Here is a 19,191-nt window from a genome sequence, read left to right as displayed (position 1 = left end):
TTAGATTGGCCCAGCCAATCACCTGACCTGAATCCAACAGAAAATGTATGTAAGGAACTAAAGCTCAGAGTTCATAGAAGGAGCCCACGGAACTTTCAGAATTTGAAGTGTTTATGTGGAAGAATGGGACAAAATCACACGTGAGCAATGCATGTGACTAGTTTCTCCATGTAGGAGGCGTCTTAAAGCGGTCATTACCAACACTGGATTTTCGACCAAGCATTAAGTGAGTTCAATACTTTTTTTGTGTGTCATTATTACACATAACGTAATGTTTGGACATCTATGGTTTGATTTATTTGCCTATATGGATTGGATGGGTTGTTACTGACATCTGGTAGGAATTTCATGTCAATAGCACCTTTAGAAATATATTTAATTAGAAAATTGGTGACACGTTAAATTCTTTTGTCAGCCATTGTATATTTTTGTATATATATATATATATCCTCGGAAAATGGCACCAATTGCCCAAATTGTGTTATACCTGTTGGCACATAACACTTGGTAGCTTGATGAAGGGGTTTATGCCTGTTTCGCTAATGGTCTAGAGCAGTAGAGTGGTTAGTGATTAGTTAATGTCAATATACATAACGTTTTTGACAGTCAAGGTGTAATCTCAGAATACCTGATGATTTTGGACAGTAGTGGGTTGATTTTAGGATCCCTGATGGAGGGCACAAAAGAGATTACTCTTTTATATCTGGGGTCCAGTGATTACTTAATGGTCATGGCTCCGGCCTTGTTCTTTTGGTATCCTATTCCCTCCCTGCACTGAGGATGGACATGAGTACAGAGCGCGGCTAGAGAGGACAGCGCAGCTATAGTAATATAGTAGCACAGTTCTCTCTCTCTGTAATTGGTAGGCCATTCATGAGCGTTGTGACTGACCATTAAAAGGAAAGGTTGAGGTGTCTACCCAGGGACAGACTCCCCCTAAGCAGGAGTAGCTTCAGTGCTGTTCTTCCATCTGATGCCTATCCCTGAAAAATAGCAAATATGGTTAGTATATAGCATGACTTTGCTATGGTAGACAACCATTAAAACAAACTTTCTAAGTTTCCAGATTATAAACACAAACTGCTCTTTATAGTAGCACATCCCCAGTGTTACAAAACTGATTAGGCTATAAAAATCAGTGCTAAAAATGAGTCCTCATTGGCAGGTAGGAGGCATAAAGATGACAAATGATTACCATCAGGCCATCTTGGCCTTGTACTTAATAGGTCAAAGTTTTCGTTTTACAGCTGAACTTCAAAACATGCATAGCTCAATACGAGAAATTGTCACTATTTAAGCACTTAGGACCTGTGTATTATTGCCACTAACTACTGTGAGTAATCCAGAAACTCTCTTAATCCAGATTCAACTCATCTATACACCAGTGCTTTGAAAAGAGGAAAAAAGGAGCCGGAAACCTGGCAAATGGGCTGGCAAGTAATGCCGAAATAGATGACAACGTCAACTGTGATGCCACCGTGGTGTTACTGAAAAAAGGTGAATTTACCTGCAGTTTTATCTACAATTTACATACAGATCTTACTTCTCCAACTTTATTGGTCGTGGTGATTATCATAAAATGGAACTCTGGTACTGGTTAGCACCTTTTTAGTTTGTTTTTACGTCGACGTAGTGTAAACTAAGACAAGTCATAACACTATTCGCTTTATTTTAATTATTTAGAACATCCCAACTTATTGTCATACAAACCCCTGGATTATCAAATTAATAAAGGGACTATAAGATGCTGTATTGACAATAGATGTCACAAGTATACTAATCAGTTATGAATATCATGCTGTATTCTACAGTATGTTCATTTTTATGATTTACTTGTATAACCCTTGAGAAAACAATTGTGGAGAAGCTCTACCCTGCGCCATTCCTCTGTTACACCTACTGGAAATTTATGACTGGTGGGGTGTGACCCTACACAGTTTGATACTGGTGTCACAATATCTAGGACACACCTCTTTGGCTTGCAGAATGGTAACGCCTAGTTGTTAATTTATTCACAAATGTCTAGGAGGAATAATGGAGGAACGGAACAATTCAGAGTTTAATAATCCAGAGTTAATATTCAGTGGGGAATGCAAGTATTTAAAAGGGTTGTCCAGGTTTAGGGTACAACCCTGCTGTCGCTCTACATGACTGCAGACTTGTGAATCCTCGCAGTGTGAGCACCGTGAGCTGTGAGGGTTACCGGGGCCGGCGCTAGAGCCGGCCTTCATGTGACCACAAGTATGTGATTTGGAGGTGGAATCGAACACTAATTAAAAACAGCGTTAGTCCCACGACAGTCAAAACAGCATGCACCTGTTGACACTTGCTTTATACTGTTAGGTGGTGCTGGTCAGTGTTTTGTAGTATACTATTGATTGTGTTGACTACCTCTGTATTTGACTCATCACTTCTCCAATCAGTCTAAGGGCTCATTCAGATATCAATTTTTTTCACATACAATAAAAACTTTCATAGTTTCATCAGTCGTTTTGTTCAATTTAACCACATTGTCATCTGAGCGTCACCCAAGTTTAATCCAGGTTTGGTCCAAGTTTCATCAACTTTTCTTGAGATGAAAAAAAAGGGTCTCTACCTTCTCCTATCTAGCAGTTCCTGAAAAGCAGAGCGCAATCAGATGGCATCCGAGTGTTGTTCTGACTTGCATTGCTAATTTTGATCCAACACTTGGATCAGTATCGGACATGTCGTGGACGTGTCGTGATTTTACGTTGACCACTTGGCCCAAGAAAAAAGCTGGACATGTGATGAGCCCCATAGACCACATTAGGTACGAGTTCTATCCATGAAAAGCTTGGATAGAACTTGCACATGAAAAAAACTACATCTGGATGAGCCTTAAGGCTGTTTTTTATTTATTTAGTGCTGCATCCTAGCAGCCCTTTAAATTTGTAGGCGTTTAGCCTGGGAGAGCCATGTTTGATAAATATTAGGTTTAGGGTTTAGGGTCTTACCAGAGAAAGTAGCCTGGGCTCACATAAATTAGCCAATTTGTGCACTAAGCATCTTCATTTTATGAGTATATTCCATATAGCAGTAATGCAGTTCAAATGTCATATATTCAATGTTTGCATATTTATTAGCGCTTACAGTGTGTTACCAGAGTCTTGGGTTTGATAATGTTCACACTTGCTTTATTCTGTTACAAGGTGCTGGTCAGTTGTGTTTTTGCCTTTTTTAGCAATTTAGTGTAGAAATCCTGATTACAGCAATGTGTATCTTACTGGACTTCTTCCTGTAGACTTGATAAAATCAGTTTTATCAGCAGGAGATTATCATTACAGCAGTGTTCCTCAACTCCATTCCTCAAGGCCCACCAACAGATCATGTTTTCAGGGCTCCCTTAGTTTTGCATGATGGATTTATCACCTGTGTAACACTAAGGAGTCCCAAAAACACGATCTGTGGTGGGCATTGGCCAAATACCATTTAGTCCTCCATATTCATGAGCTTTGTGTAACTCCACCCCCACCACTCATTGACATCTTTCTGCCTATGAACAGTGTACACTGAAAGCAGTCAATCAATAGAGTGTGAGGGATTGAGTGCAGCATTTAGAAAGCTGCTAGATCTGCAGCAGATAAAACACGGATTTTACAGAAATTACAGCATACAGCCTAGTAAGTGACAATTCGCTGGAATCAGGAACATTCTGTTCTCAGTTCTCAAATGGGGTAGCAAAGACCTGCTATGAGATTCACTTAAAGAGCTTTCTACTATTGATCACACATTATAAATAAGTGCAAGTGGAATGCTTATTGGTGTTCTTTTGACTGGCATCCATTACATATTTCCAAATATCATCACATCTTTATTTTTATCCATAGGAAATTTTCACCGTAAAACGTCAGTGATAATGGTGGATGAGATACTTTCAGCATATCCACATCAACTATCATTCTCAGAGGCTGGATTGAGGATCATGATAACCAGTCACTTTCCCCCCAAAACTCGTCTCTCCATGGCTAGTCGTATGTTGATTAATGAGGTTAGTGGATTGAATTCTGGGACTTAAGTTGTCTTCTCTGCTTATTACAGTCTAACCACCATTTTATCACCCTTTAAATATACCATCCCCTGTAACATAGAAATCATGGGGCCCCAGAGCAGAAATCCTAATTTTCAGTTAGATGACAGAAGAGCATATCACACAACTTTGCGGCCCTGACTAAGTAATTTAGCAACTTTTGAAGCCCCTTAGTGTTCCCACACACTAAGATACTCTTTTCTTGGCCCCCCTATAAAGTATGATGCCAACAAAACTGCCCCAAAACCACAGTATGATAGCGCCACACTGAATTCCTCCACAAGCACAGTATGATGACCCTGTAGTACCCCCCTTACAAAGTATGATACCCCCACAGTGACCTCAACACAATGTGATGCCACCACAGTGACCTCAAAACAGTATGATGGCACCCACAGACGCCCATGCACAGTAGGATGGCCCTGACACAGTCCTTCCACACAGTATGAGCCCTCCCACATCCCTCCACACAATTTGATAACCCCCTCACAGCCCTTCATACAATATGATAGCCCTCCTTACAGTATAAAGCCTCCATGCAGTATGATGGCCCCCACACAGCTTTCAATACAACATGATGGCCCGCCACACAATATAATGACCCAAACACCGATCCACACAGTATTATGGATTCCACATTACCCTATACATTTTATAATGGCACATACACAGTATAATGGCCCCCATTAGCCCTCCAAGCAGTATAATGACCCCATATAGCCCTCTAAACAGTGTAATTGGTCCCCAAATTACCCCCCAAATGGTATAATGGCTCCCACACAGTCTTCCAAACAGCATTATTTGGCTCCCATGCAGCCTTGCTACCAGTATAATTGCTACCACACAGCCTACCACCCAGTATGATGGACAACCACATAGCCCTGCAAATAGTATAATGGCCCCACATAGCCCTGCAAATAGTATAATGGCCCCACATAGCCCTGCAAATAGTATAATGGCCCCACATAGCCCTGCAAATAGTATAATGGCCCCACAATTTACTCATGGATTAAAAAAAATACCTCTCCCCATTCCCACGCTACTATGGTCTCTGCAGCGTGTGGTATATACTGTATATAGTCATTGCCAAAAGTGTTGGCACCCTTGAAATTGTTCCACAAAATGAAGTATTTCTCCCAGAAAATTATTACAATCACACGTGTTTTGTTACATACATGTTTATTTCTTTTGTGTGTATTGGATCAACACAAAAAAAGAAGAGTGGTCCAAAATTCCAGTGGAGAGATGTAAGAAGCTTGTTGATGGTAATAGGAAGTGATAGATTGCAGTTATTTATTACAAAGGGTGTGCAACCAAATATTATGTTGAGTGTGCCAACAATTGTGTCCTCCTCATTTTGGGACTTTTGTGAGATGTGTTGTCCAATTTGTCTTTTTTTTCTCAGATTTTTTTGTGTTGGTCCATTACATGCAAAGGAAAAAAACACGTGTGTAACAAAACATATGGAAATGCAATAATTTTCCGGAAGAAATATTTAATTTTCTGAAACAATTTTAAAGGTGCCAGTACTTTTGGCCATGACCGTGTGTGTGTGTATGTATATATATATATATATATATATATATATATATATATATATATATATATATATATATATATATATATATATATATATATACACACAGTACAGACCAAAACTTTGGACACACCTTCTCATTTAAAGATTTTTCTGTATTTTCATGACTATGAAAATTGTACATTCACACTGAAGGCATCAAAACTATGAATTAACACATGTGAAATTATATACTTAAAGGGAACCTGTCACCTGAATTTGGCGGGACCAGTTTTGGGTCATATGGGCGGGGTTTTCGGGTAGGGTGGAATCAAACACCCGAAAACCCCGCCCATATGACCCAAAACTGGTCCCGCCAAATTCAGGTGACAGGTTCCCTTTAACAAAAAAGTGTGAAACAACTGAAATATGTCTTATATTCTAGGTTCTTCAAAGTAGCCACCTTTTGCTTTGATGACTGCTTTGCACACTCTTGGCATTCTCTTGATGAGCTTCAAGAGGTAGTCACCGTAAATGGTTTTCACTTCACAGGTGTGCCCTGTCAGGTTTAATAAGTGGGATTTCTTGCCTTATAAATGGGGTTGGGACCATCAGTTGTGTTGTGCAGAAGTCTGCTGGATACACAGCTGATAGTCCTACTGAATAGACTCTTAGAATTTGTATTATGGCAAGAAAAAAGCAACTAAGTAAAGAAAAACGAGTGGCCATCATTACTTTAAGAGATGAAGGTCAAAATTGGGAAAACTTTGAAAGTGTCCCCAAGTGTAGTTGCAAAAGCCATCAAGCGCTACAAAGAAACTGGCTCACATGAGGACCGCCCCAGGAAAGGAAGACCAAGAGTCACCTCTGCTTCTGAGGATAAGTTTATATGAGTCGCCAGCCTCAGAAATCGCAGGTTAACAGCAGCTCTGATTAGAGACCAGGCCAATGCCACACAGAGTTCTAGCAGCAGACACATCTCTACAACAACTGTTAAGAGGAGACCTTGTGCAGCAGGCCTTCATGGTAAAATAGCTGCTAGGAAACCACTGCTAAGGACAGGAAACAAGCAGAAGAGACTTGTTTGGGCTAAAGAACACAAGGAATGGACATTAGACCAGTGGAAATCTGTGCTTTGGTCTCATGAGTCCAAATTAGAGATCTTTGGTTCCAACCACCGTGTCTTTGTGCGACGCAGAAAAGGTGAACGGATGGACTCTACATGCGTCGTTCCCACCATGAAGCATGGAGGAGGAGGTGTGATGGTGTGGGGGTGCTTTGCTGGTGACACTGTTGGGGATTTATTCAAAATTGAAGGCATACTGAACCAGCATGGCTACCACAGCATCTGGCAGCGGCATGCTATTCCATCCGGTTTGCATTTAGTTGGACCATCATTTATTTTTCAACAGGACAATGACCCCAAACACACCTCCAGGCTGTGTAAGGGCTATTTGACCAAGAAGGAGAGTGATGGGGTACTACGCCAGATGACCTGGCCTCCACAGTCACCAGACCTGAACCCAATCGAGATGGTTTGGGGTGAGCTGGACCGCAGAGTGAAGGCGAAAGGGCCAACAAGTGCTAAGCATCTCTGGGAACTCCTTCAAAATTGTTGGAAGACCATTCCTGGTGACTACCTCTTGAAGCTCATCAAGAGAATGCCAAGAGTGTGCAAGGCAGTCATCAAAGCAAAAGGTGGCTACTTTGTAGAACCTAGAATATAGGTCATAATTTCAGTTGTTTCAAACTTTTTGTTAAGTATATAATTCCACATGTGTTAATTCATAGTTTTGATGCCTTCAGTGTGAATGTACAATTTTCATAGTCATGAAAATACAGAAAAATCTTTAAATGAGAAGGTGTGTCCAAACTTTTGGTCTGTACTGTGTATATACACTGTATACATTTTAGCTTCTGACTGATATGAAGAAACAGGAATTTTGACACTACATGAGAGCTGCTGTTTGCTGCAGAAAAATGTGAACTGAGTATAATTCAGATCTGCAGTCTCCACATCTGCATTTTCTCTATATTTTCTACCTTTGGTAATTCTCTACAGCGACAGAGGTTAATAAACAGCCGAGCTTATGCGAATGGAGAATCCGAGGTTTCCATTAAAATCCCAATTAAACATGCTGTTGAGAATGGAACAGGCCCTGGGATCTCTACAGAAAGAAGTGCTAATGGCACACGGAAAGATGAAGATGTTGCTGAAGCTGGCAATGAAACCGAGAATGAAAATGAAGACAATGAAAATAATGAAAATGATGAAGATGAAGAAGACGATGATGATAATGATGGACCTTTCACACCTTTTGAGGTTCCCAGTAAGTCTCCGTGGCCTCTTTAATTCAATCATGTTACCCAACACGTTTGTATATCTGACATGTAAAATGTTTCTGATGCTGAGCCCACTGATTTAAAGGGAACCTGTCACCCCCCTTCAGCCGTTATAAACTAAAAGAGCCACCTTGTGCAGCAGTAATGCTGCATTCTGACAAGGTGGCTCTTTTAGTTTGTGGTGCAGTTATAGCCAAAATAAAGCGTTTTATAATTTCGCCAAAATACCTGTCTTTAGCCCTGGAGGCAGGTCTTAACCCCTCTGCTGCAACCGCCACACTGCCGTCACTCAAATCTTCTTCGGCGCCGGGCGCCACCCCCTCCGCGCTGTTTTCCACTCAAATCCGGCGCCTGCGCTGTTTAGTACTGGCTGGGGCAGGCGCAGTGAGCTCAGGCCGTCTGACCTCACATGCAGTCTTGCAGACTGCGCCTGTGCGGCAACCCAGCTTGTGAATCCCAGCCCCGCACTGTGCATAATGCATAACACACAGCGGGGCTGGGATTCACAAGCTGGGTGGCCACACAGGCGCAGTCTGCGAGACTGCATCTGAGGTCAGACGGGCAGCGCTCACTGCGCCTGCCCCAGCCAGTACTAAAAGCGCAGGCGCCAGATTTGAGTGGAAAACAGAGCGGAGGGGGTGGCGCTCGGCGCCGAAGAAGCCTTGAGTGACGGCAGTGTGGCGTGTGCAGCAGGGGGGTTAAGACCTGCCTCCAGGGCTAAAGACAGGTATTTTGGCGAAATTATAAAACGCTTTATTTTGGCTATAACTGCACCACAAACTAAAAGAGCCACCTTGTTAGAATGCAGTATTACTGCTGCACAAGGTGGCTCTTTTAGTTTCTAACGGCTGGAGGGGGTGACAGTGTCCCTTTAATCCACCATGTGAATGATGAATATAATATACAGCTTAGAACATCACTTTACAGTCTTCGTATAGATATTACACATCATCAACTTTGTATATACACTGCATTACATATCTATCATTTATATATTTGACTTTATATCAACTTTTATGTAAAAAGGGGTCCATTGTTGAGCTTATGTGAAAGTGCCATAAAAGTGTTGTTTCGTGGAGTTTGTTCACATGGAGTTACTTTTCAATACTCTTTGACTAAGCACACGTAAAAAAGAAGCAATTCTTCAGGCACTTCTGGATGAAAAAAACACTCCAAACTTAAGCACTGACACTCGTACACAAAACTTTGTAAAAACACATGCCAAAAAACTTGGTTTTGTAAGGATTTTTTTATCTGGCTTTTATTTTATTCAGATTCCACATGTGAGCATACCTTACTACAGTATATATGAGCAGATTGCAACTCCATATTAGCAAATTAGAACCAACATTGTGGATGTTATAGATTTCTATTTTTCTCCACCATGTAACGCATGATGAATACCAGTAGGTGGCACTAGAAGCTAGAGCATTAGTATGTAGTTTCATCTGTGTTTAAAAAAGTCTGAAATAAATAGTGGGGAAAATAAGTATTTGATGCAATGCCAATTTTGCAAGTTTTCCCACCAACAAAGAATGGAGAGGTCTGTAATTTTTTACTGTAGGTACACTTCACCTGTGAGAGACAGAATTAAAACAGAAAAACACATTGTATGATTTTTAAATAATTATATTGCATTTTATTGCATAATTATTTGATCACCAACCAGCAAGATTCCTACTCTGACAGAGCTATTAGTTTTTCTTTAAGAAGCCCCCCCTAGTCTGCACTCATTACACATATTAATTGCACCTGGTTGAACTTGTTACCTGTATAAAAGACACCATTCCACACACTCAATCACACTCCAACCTTTCCACCATGGCCAAGACCAAAGAGCTGTCTAAGGACACCAGGGACAAATTGTAGACCTGCACAAGGCTGGGATGGACTACAGGGCAATTAGCAAGCAGCTTGGTGAGAAGGCAACAGCTGTTGTCACAATTATTAGAAAATGGAAGAAACACAAGATGACTGTCAATCTTCCTCGGTCTGAGGCTCTATGCAAGATGTCGCCTAATGGGGTAAGGCTGATTTCGGAGAAAGGTCAGACATCAGCCTAGAACTACACGGGAGAACCTGGTCAATGACTTGAAGAGAGCTGGAACCACAGTCTCAAACATTTCCTTAGTAACACACTACACCTTCATGGATTAAAATCCTGCAGGGCACAAGAATCCCCCCCGCTTACACCAGCGCATGTCCACAAGAAGTATAGAAGAAGGTCATGTGGTCAGATGAGATCAAAATAGACCTTTTTGTTATCATCTCCACTCGCCATGTTTGGAGGAAGAAGAAGGATGAGCACAATCCCAAGAAACACCTTCCCAACCATGAAGCATGGTGGGGGAAAGATCATACTTTGGGGGCACTTTTCTGTAAAGGGGACAGGACACCTGCACCATATTGAAGGGAGGATAGAGGTGGTCATGTATTCACAACATTTTGGCCAACAACCGCTTTCCCTCAGTCAGAGCATTGAAGATAAAAATTACAGACCTTTCCATTCTTTGTAGGTGGGAAAACTTGTAAAATGGTCAGTGTATCAAATATTTATTTTCCCCACTGTATATCCACTACCTATGTAGGATCAATAAGTACAGATTAGAGACCCCAGCAGTAGGTGGTGGACAAACACATGTGTACTGTTTGTAACAAATCGCAGATGTGGCAAACAATGCTTAATTTCCATTCTGCTATGTTAGATACATTAAGTGATGTATAAAATTTTACTTTTTCTTAAATTGTATCTAATTATTAATAAAAGTAAAGTGCTAATTGTCCCCAAATGATCTGAATTAGCAGTGTCAAAATGATGCATTGCCAGCTACCGAATGGCACTGTATATGAGAGGTAGTAACGCCTTACTTTCTGTACACATCCACGGGTGGGCGATCAAGTTCTTTGCTTGTTCACAATAATTTATCTGTTCTGTCCCCGACAGCTGGCAAGGCCAATAAAGCTAAATGGGTGATCACCTGGCCGCTGTGTTTCCTGATGTACTTCACCGTACCCAACTGTTCTAAACCTCGATGGGAGAAATGGTTCATGATTACTTTCATCTCATCCTCCATGTGGATCGCAGCTTTCTCTTATGTCATGGTCTGGATGGTAAGTTAAGGGAGAAGAAGAGAGACAGAGCGATTACATACGCCAATCTTGTCTTCATCCACAGTGCACTGGAATAAGACGCCCCAATCTGACTAAGAGCCGATCTCAGGCCACGGTCACACGTTTAGTATCTGATCAGTATTTTACATCAGTATTTGTAAGCCAAAACCAGGAGTGGGTGATAAATACAGAAGTGGTACAGAAGTGGTGCATATGTTTCTGTTATACTTTTCTCTGATTGTTCCTCTCCTGATTTTGGCTTACAAATACTGATGGAAAATCCTGACCAAATACTAAATGTGTGAATGGGGCCTTAGCTATTGTGCAGCAACATAAGAATTGTACAATAGTCACAGGGTGATTATTTGAGACATCTTTGTGGCATGAATTGTAGTGAATTTGCAACACTACTTTCACAAAATTCCACCGACTTTTCAAAAACGGCAAATCGTAAAATGTTTGCACAAATTATCCCATAGATTGCATTGTGCAAAACTTCGCAATCTTTCTAATCCAGTTTATTGTTTAAAAGGGTTTGTTCACACGTTGCGTTTTTTTCCCGCAAGGCTAAAAAACGTTGCAGTATACACTGCCAGGAAAATGATTGAGATTTCTGAAATTTCCTGCACATGCTGCTTATTTTTTCCTTAAATAACAGCTCATAAGACGTATCTGCATATTACACAATCTCATGATTTTATCAACAGATGCCTATACATGTAAAGGACTGTGTGACCTATCATCACTATCATTTGCAAACCCAACACACAAAAAAAGATGATATTTTGGTCCTAATTATTAAAAAAATACCAAACTCTAATTTATAAAAATTACAGACACAAGTGAAGAGGAATGGAGCACAGACCATAATCCCAAAGAAACGCTGTGCAAAAGGGAGGTGCGTCTCCCCAGGCATCTAGTAGTGGGCATATAGTAATAATTAGCCTCTCTAATATATAATCCCATACCATCAAAATACGCAGAGACAGCCTATGTGTAACTAAGTACAAAGCCCACTATCTGCCATGATCACTTCTCGGAGTTGTTACTATACCGAGATCTATTTACATAGATTATAGTAGTCAGTATAATCACCTTCTAATAACTGTGATCAGGATGTCCTGGGGGTGCGCCTCCGCCCCAACGACGAAGGTGCTTCTCCGAAACGCGCGTTGGGGCGGAGGGGCTCCCCCAGGACATCCTGATATCTGAAATTGCCAAACTCTGTCCACAAAGTGGAAAATCTAAAAAACCAGGCGAGCGCATAAAATATAGCCTGAAAAAATGCAACAAATAGAATAATAAATTGGGTACAAACAAAACAAGGTACAAAACTAGTTGAAAAATAGGCGCAAAGGCAATGAAGATTCAGGACCTAAAACTTTACTTGACTAACTCCGTAGATGAAATGATCAGTACTGGTTGCTGCACCTATGTGCAAACTGAAATTACAATTGTAAGACCCAGCGCCTGAAAAAAGAATAATCCATGACCCAACTAAGACAAGAAACTTCCTCTGTCACCATATCACAATATACCACATATGGTAGTAAATTGCCGCCTAAAATAATGGAATACAATAAAGAAGGGTTTGGTACAGTAATTAGGCTTCTTTACCTACAGGGGTATTGGCTTTCCACGTTTCTTTTTGTATTGAAAATCTTGGCGTTTTGAGCATCAGCTGATCCCATTTTTGATTTGCAGGTAACTATAATCGGGTTCACCTTGGGAATACCAGATGTAATTATGGGCATTACCTTCCTGGCTGCTGGCACCAGTGTCCCGGACTGTATGGCCAGCCTCATAGTTGCAAGACAAGGTTTGTATCCCTGATGAACTACGGCACCTCTTCTATCATTATCCTTGAGCTATGCCTTATTTTTTTGCCTTATTTTATGTTTTCTTATAGAATAAGGGTGTTTTGTTGGGTTGGTCAAAAAATGTTTCCGCTATTGCTATTTCAGAAATATAAAAAATCAGCCTTCTCTAGATAAGTGCAACATATGTGTGCCCAAGTACCAAGTATCACATGAGAACCTGAAAGATTCCAGCTGCATGACTTTAGTCGATGACCCTTTTCAAGGTGTTGGCCCACAATAAATAACTTATCTGTCCAAAGGTTATAAGTGTCTGATTGCTGGTCATCCTACTGCTTTAGATACTCCACTTGGGTGGATCATTCATCACATATGAACCTCTCTATCGATTGTCTATGGGACTGATGAAAAGGGCTGAGGACTTTATATGGCCATTCAGGCGCATATACGACTTTCACTTTATTCAAAAGGGGAACTTGGGATCTCCATTCTCATAATCCATTAGGCATCCAGTGATTAGTAACCCATCACCTGTCGGTCACTTGGTGATAAGTTGTGATTTTGGCAACCCTGTCAAAGGGAACGCGAATAGGTCATCAGAAAAATGCCAATTGTTTAAAACAGGTTTTTGTATGCATTTATTTTCATTTTTGTCAATGTTTTTATTTTTCATATCACAATCTGTGATTTCTTTCAATTTTTACACTTGCCACTGGGGCGAGTGTAATATAGCTGGGATATTGGTGCGTGATCACAGAACCATCAAAAGTTTTGTTTTGAATAGTCAACAAGGTCACAAAAATATTGAGGAAAAAAGACGCACATTAACTGCCAAAGTTTTGAGAAGAAACAAATGTGAAGTGACCAGGAAGCCACTATCCTCCAGTGCTATCATATTCCACAACTGCAACCTCACTGGAGAGCTCAGAAGTACAAGATGTTCAGTGCTCAAAGACATGGCCAAGATAAGGAAGACTGAAACCAGATCATCATTGAACAAGACACAGAAGGTGAAACATCAAGACTTGGCCAAGAAATATCTGAAGACAGATTTTTCAAATGTTTTGTGGACCGGTGAGATGAGCAGGGCCGTATTTGGCCTTTATGCTGCCCTAGGCACCTTTCGTGGTCGTGCCTCTTACTGACGTCACACACCGAGTCTGTGCACACGACATCTATATAAGGCAGATCTACTCTGTAAAACGCTTTAAAAAGTGCTAATGAAACATTGAAAGAATGAACGTCTGCACTTGCTGTGCACAGGTTCAGTCTTTTGAGCGTTTTTTTAACACCTTCAGCTTTTCAAAGTCATCAAGAGATTAAAATAGGCGACCTAACCATTGCTTCAGTGAAGAGAGGCCTAGTGATATAGAGACATGCTGTCTGCTCATTCACCCTCCTCTTGAAGGTGTTCAAAGGGAAGCCAAGAGCAGCCAGGTAGCAGGTGTCAGAGCGAGCCTGCAGCCACATTGTGTGCACCCACACTGACACTTGGAGCGCACTGATGCACTCATCCAGTGTTGCTGGTTTCACATATTGCGTTTTTTTTTTCAAATCACGCAAAATCAGTTTTTTCAGCCAAATCCTGATCCGTTCAGGATCCAGTTGTAGCCCTTTCACTTTAATGGTGTCAGGTAGAATCCAGTTACTTCAGGTTGCTTCCTGACACCATTAAAGTGAATGGACAAAAAATGGATCCTGAAAGGATCAGGCTTTGGCTGAAAAACCTGATTTTGCCTGACTTGAAAAAAACACAAGTGTGAAATCAGCCTCAGTGAGTAAGCGCAGACTTGCAAGCTGATTTTAGACAGCACTCACTTTTACTAACGGAGCGCTGACAATAAAGACAAGCTTTAGTATACAAATACAAGAGTGCTGTGAAACACCGTCATTTGCATATTAAATAAAGTAGATTTAACTTTTTAGCACCAATAAAAACTATTCTGTAGGAATATGCCCCCTAATCCCCATTCTAAAGCGTCAACCTCCCCAAATCCCCAGCTTGCATAGCCACAGCCTCCCCTGTTCACTAATATACAGCAACAGCCGCCCGTCACCAGCCTCCTCTCACCAGTATACAGCAGTAACCTCCCATCACCAGCCTCCTCTCACCAGTATACAGCAGTAGCCTCCCGTTACCAGCCTCCAACTATCAGTATACAGCACAGCCTCCCGTCACCAGCCTCCTCTGTTCACCAGTATACAGCACAGCCTCCCGTCACCAGCCTCCTCTGTTCACCAGTATACAGCACAGCCTCCCGTCACCAACCTCCTCTGTTCACCAGTATATAGCAACAGCCTCCCGTCACCAGCCTCCTCTCACCGGTATACAGCAACAGCCGCCTGTCACCAGCCTCCTCTCACCAGTATACAGCAGTAACCTCCCATCACCAGCCTCCTCTCACTAGTATACAGCAGCAGCCTTCCGTCACCAGCCTCCTCTCACCAGTATACAGCAGCAGCCTCCCGTCACCAGCCTCCTCTCACCAGTATACAGCACAGCCTCCCGTCACCAACCTCCTCTGTTCTCCAGTATACAGCAACAGCCTCCCGTCACCAGCCTCCTCTCACCAGTATACAGCAACAGCCACCCGTCACCAGCCTCCTCTCACCAGTATACAGCAGTAACCTCCCATCACCAGCCTCCTCTCACTAGTATACAGCAGCAGCCTTCCGTCACCAGCCTCCTCTCACCAGTATACAGCAGCAGCCTCCCGTCACCAGCCTCCTCTCACCAGTATACAGCTGCCTCCCGTCACCAGCCTCCTATCACCAGTATACAGCAGCAGCCTCCCGTCACCAGTCTCCTATTACCAGTATACAGCAGTAGCCTCCTGTCACCAGTATACACTCCTCCTGACTCTGATCCTCCCCCCGCCCCCTGAGAAAAGACAACAGATTTCCTGGATAGTCTAACGGAGGGGAAAGGAGGTTGGAAAACAAAAAGTTCTTCTCTGTCTTGTTGGCGCCCCCTGCAGGCCAGTGCCCTAGGCATGTGCCCTCCAGTGCCTAGTGGCAAATACGGCCCTGGAGATGACATTGACTCTTGATGGACCAGATAGATGGGTTCATGTCTGGATCAGTAATGGGCATAGACCTCCACTTTGACTCAGACGCCAGCGTGGTGGAGGTGGGTTATTGCTATGGTCTGGTATTATTAAAGATGAGCTGGTTGGACCTTTCCAAGTTGAAGATTGACACAAAATCAACTCCCAAACTTACTGACAGTTTTTAGAAGACACTTTTTTCAAGCAGTGGTACAGGAAGAAGTCTGTATCTTTCAAAAAAGCCAGAATTGTAGTTTTGTACATTTTTAGTTGTTTGGTTTTTATTCTCTCTTTAAAAGATGAAAATAAACAATTGAGATGGAAAAATTTACATTTTTCAATTAGTTGCATAATAATTCTGCACACTAATAGTTACACAATAATTCTGCACACACAAAAAAGACAAAACATCTGTTTTGCTTTTTTAAATATTCAGATTTTAGGTTTATTAACATTTTGGACAGACTGACAGCTCTTTAGTTGTTCAATAATAAAATTAATCATCAAAAAAAACAAATTGTCTAATAGTCTTGCAGTGTAGAATAGCCCCAATCGGCAGAGTGAAAATTAAAAAATATATTTAACATTCAAACCTAATTTAAAGAGTAAGAAATTTTCTAATAATATATTCTCTTCAAGCAACTTTCCCATTTATCCTTGGGATTGTCACATAAAACAGTCAACTGAGCTTGAAAGTGGGCAATTTTGTGATGTTTTATGGTTGTAGATTGTGAGTAACTGAAAACGGACCACAAATAGGTAATGAAGCAGTCTGTATGGTGGAATGTTATTAAGTCTGTGTGGCTTGTTGTGGTGCTTCCATCTCTGCATCCAGAATAAAATGAAATGAGCGTGAGAATTCAGCTTCAGGGACCAGCGGTGAGGTCATTGAGGTTACCGCCAGTCACACGTAGCCGCACTATCACTCTCAACTCAGTGTATCCTGGATGCATTTTTTTGGAGGGTACTACTTTTACTAACCAGTAAAGGCTAAGCAAACAGCTGTGAGCTGTTATTAATAGCCTGGGAAACTTTATGGCTATTGGCCCCTTCCCAGAATATTAACATCAGACCCCAGCTGTCAGCTTTTCCTCTGCTGGTTAGGAAATTTATGAGGCACCCCAAGCTTTTTTCTTTATTATTGTTTATGTAATACGCACTAAACAAAGACGTCAGCCTCTGACTACAACTGTCATCATGGCCTGGTCTCCCTGCGATCAGGGAACAATGATTACAGTAGAATTGCCGGTGCCTAGAAACGGAATTAAATGTACTGCTTTTTCCTAGGCGTCGGTACATGTCACACGGATAAGGAACACGGATGGCACACGAGATGCCACACTGGTTTTTCCAGTACCGGAAATATCGGGATATGCAAAAGAGGCCTAAGGCATAGGAAAGCAAAATCCCCATGTAAAATTTAGTTCAAATTTGAAGGACAAAGTTTATAATGGGCTCGTAGCTTATGTTCATATACATGAGGCTCGGATGTGGATATAGGCCTTAGCATAAAAACGTACAATTTCCATACATAAAATGTATTGTTCTAGTCTACTAGTATAATATAAAGCAATGGTTGACTAGAATAATAGTCTTATTGCAAGAAGAAATCAATTATAACGAATATTGGATATTTATTCTAGCTCATATGCAGTATTTACAGGGTATTGTCACATTATTACGATGAGTAGCAAATATAATAGTTTTCAGAAATACACTCAAAATATAAATATTAAAAGCAATGAAACTTTAATGACTTGCAAACATAAATATACTCAACATTGCAAAATCTAGATGGAGAAGTCAAGGAATTATGAAAGTCACTTGCACACGGACATCGTGTTGAAAAACAGCTCCTGGAATACTTTCACGTTCCCTCGTAAAGGCCTCTCCATGGCAATGGCCATGTGGTCTCCAGACCAATCTTCAGCTATTATTGTGTCTAAGACAAAACTGGAACTCATCGCTGAAGAGGATAAACCCCTATTTCAGCCTCCATTGCTATCATGATATGCACTTCGATAGCCTTTGAAAGCGGTGGCGTGAGGTCAATAGACACCTGTAGCGGGATGTATGTTGTAAAAACACCTTCTGATTGTTTGTGTAGACCAAGTTGTCTTAGTCTCAGTATGTGAAGTCTGATTTAACTTGCAATACAGAATGACTCACTAAGCGCCATTCTACGAATCTGACGAGACCACATAGGCAACGCTATGAAGAGGACTTCACAGGAATAATAATGTATTACTGCCGGATCCCTCAAGTTTTCAGTCCAGATACTCTAATAGCTTGGTGTTATGTTGATTTTGTCATAGAACCTGTTGTACGCCATTTGTCCAGTGCCCAAGAGCCATTTTTCAAAATGACAGCTCTAGGCTGCATTTTGTTTGTGTCACTGTTAGTAGCATGCATGGCCTGTTACCATGGCCTGCATGACCTAAGCGTGCTACCATGTCCTGCAGTTTCTACGGACTTGTTTCTCATCCAGCACATCTGGGATGTCATTGGTCAGTAATTACAAATAATTTGTGTGCCCAAGATTCTCAGAAAGCCATTAATAACCTCATTGATAGCAGCCAATGCGTGTAAGTGCATATACTTCTGCCCGTAGCACTTATACTCAATACTGAATAAATTAAAATTTAGTTTCCATTTGTTCATAATTTGCACCTCATTAACATGTCTATCCATCCTGTGATTTCCATAATTCCACAACTTTTCAATCTTTGTGTTGTAATTTCAATGTTAAGGAATGGTTATACATAAATAGATCTTAGCTCAATATTTTCTTTCCTCAGGTTTGGGAGATATGGCTGTATCAAACTCGATCGGAAGCAATGTATTTGATATCCTTATAGGGCTGGGGCTCCCATGGACGTTACAGACTCTGGCCGTGGACTATGGCTCATATGTAAGTTACTTGCCCTTATCATCCTATACACATTTTCTGGGACAGTTTAAAGTAAATTACATAACATTTATAACACAGGAAATGTCATATTTATGTTTTTGGAGATTAATGTGCTGCTAAATGTGATGCCGCTAAATCCCGGAGATTGAGGAGCTGGACTCTTGTGAACTCTGACTCATTATACCATAGCGCCTCCTGTAAAATTACAAATCCTGAAGGGATCAACCACAATTTAGAGAGATCAGTGTCACAGAGCACTTGTTTTAAGTGCAATCATATTTCTAGCGTTGCTTCTTCATTTGAGTACAGTACACTGATCAGCTACAATATTAAAGCAAATGAATAAAAACTAATGTAACTAATGAATAACATTGATTATCTTATTACAATGGCACCCA

The 19,191-nt window shown here is 41.2% G+C and overlaps 1 protein-coding gene across 1 annotated transcript in view; it reads left to right on the top strand.

Moving 5' to 3' along the window:
- The window catches only part of SLC24A3 (solute carrier family 24 member 3), a 490,808-nt gene that overhangs the window by 428,363 nt on the left and 43,254 nt on the right, over positions 1-19,191 (top strand). Inside the window, exons 10-15 of the mRNA XM_077282811.1 lie at positions 1,364-1,497; positions 3,849-4,009; positions 7,627-7,894; positions 10,852-11,018; positions 12,723-12,837; positions 18,681-18,793. Of these exons, the coding sequence (XP_077138926.1) occupies positions 1,364-1,497; positions 3,849-4,009; positions 7,627-7,894; positions 10,852-11,018; positions 12,723-12,837; positions 18,681-18,793 (958 nt within the window). The remainder of the gene's footprint in view (positions 1-1,363; positions 1,498-3,848; positions 4,010-7,626; positions 7,895-10,851; positions 11,019-12,722; positions 12,838-18,680; positions 18,794-19,191) is intronic.

This window comes from Ranitomeya variabilis, chromosome 2 (assembly GCF_051348905.1).
Source record: "Ranitomeya variabilis isolate aRanVar5 chromosome 2, aRanVar5.hap1, whole genome shotgun sequence".
In the NCBI taxonomy this organism is placed as follows: domain Eukaryota; kingdom Metazoa; phylum Chordata; class Amphibia; order Anura; family Dendrobatidae; genus Ranitomeya; species Ranitomeya variabilis.
This window is presented reverse-complemented; position numbering and strand designations above follow the sequence as displayed.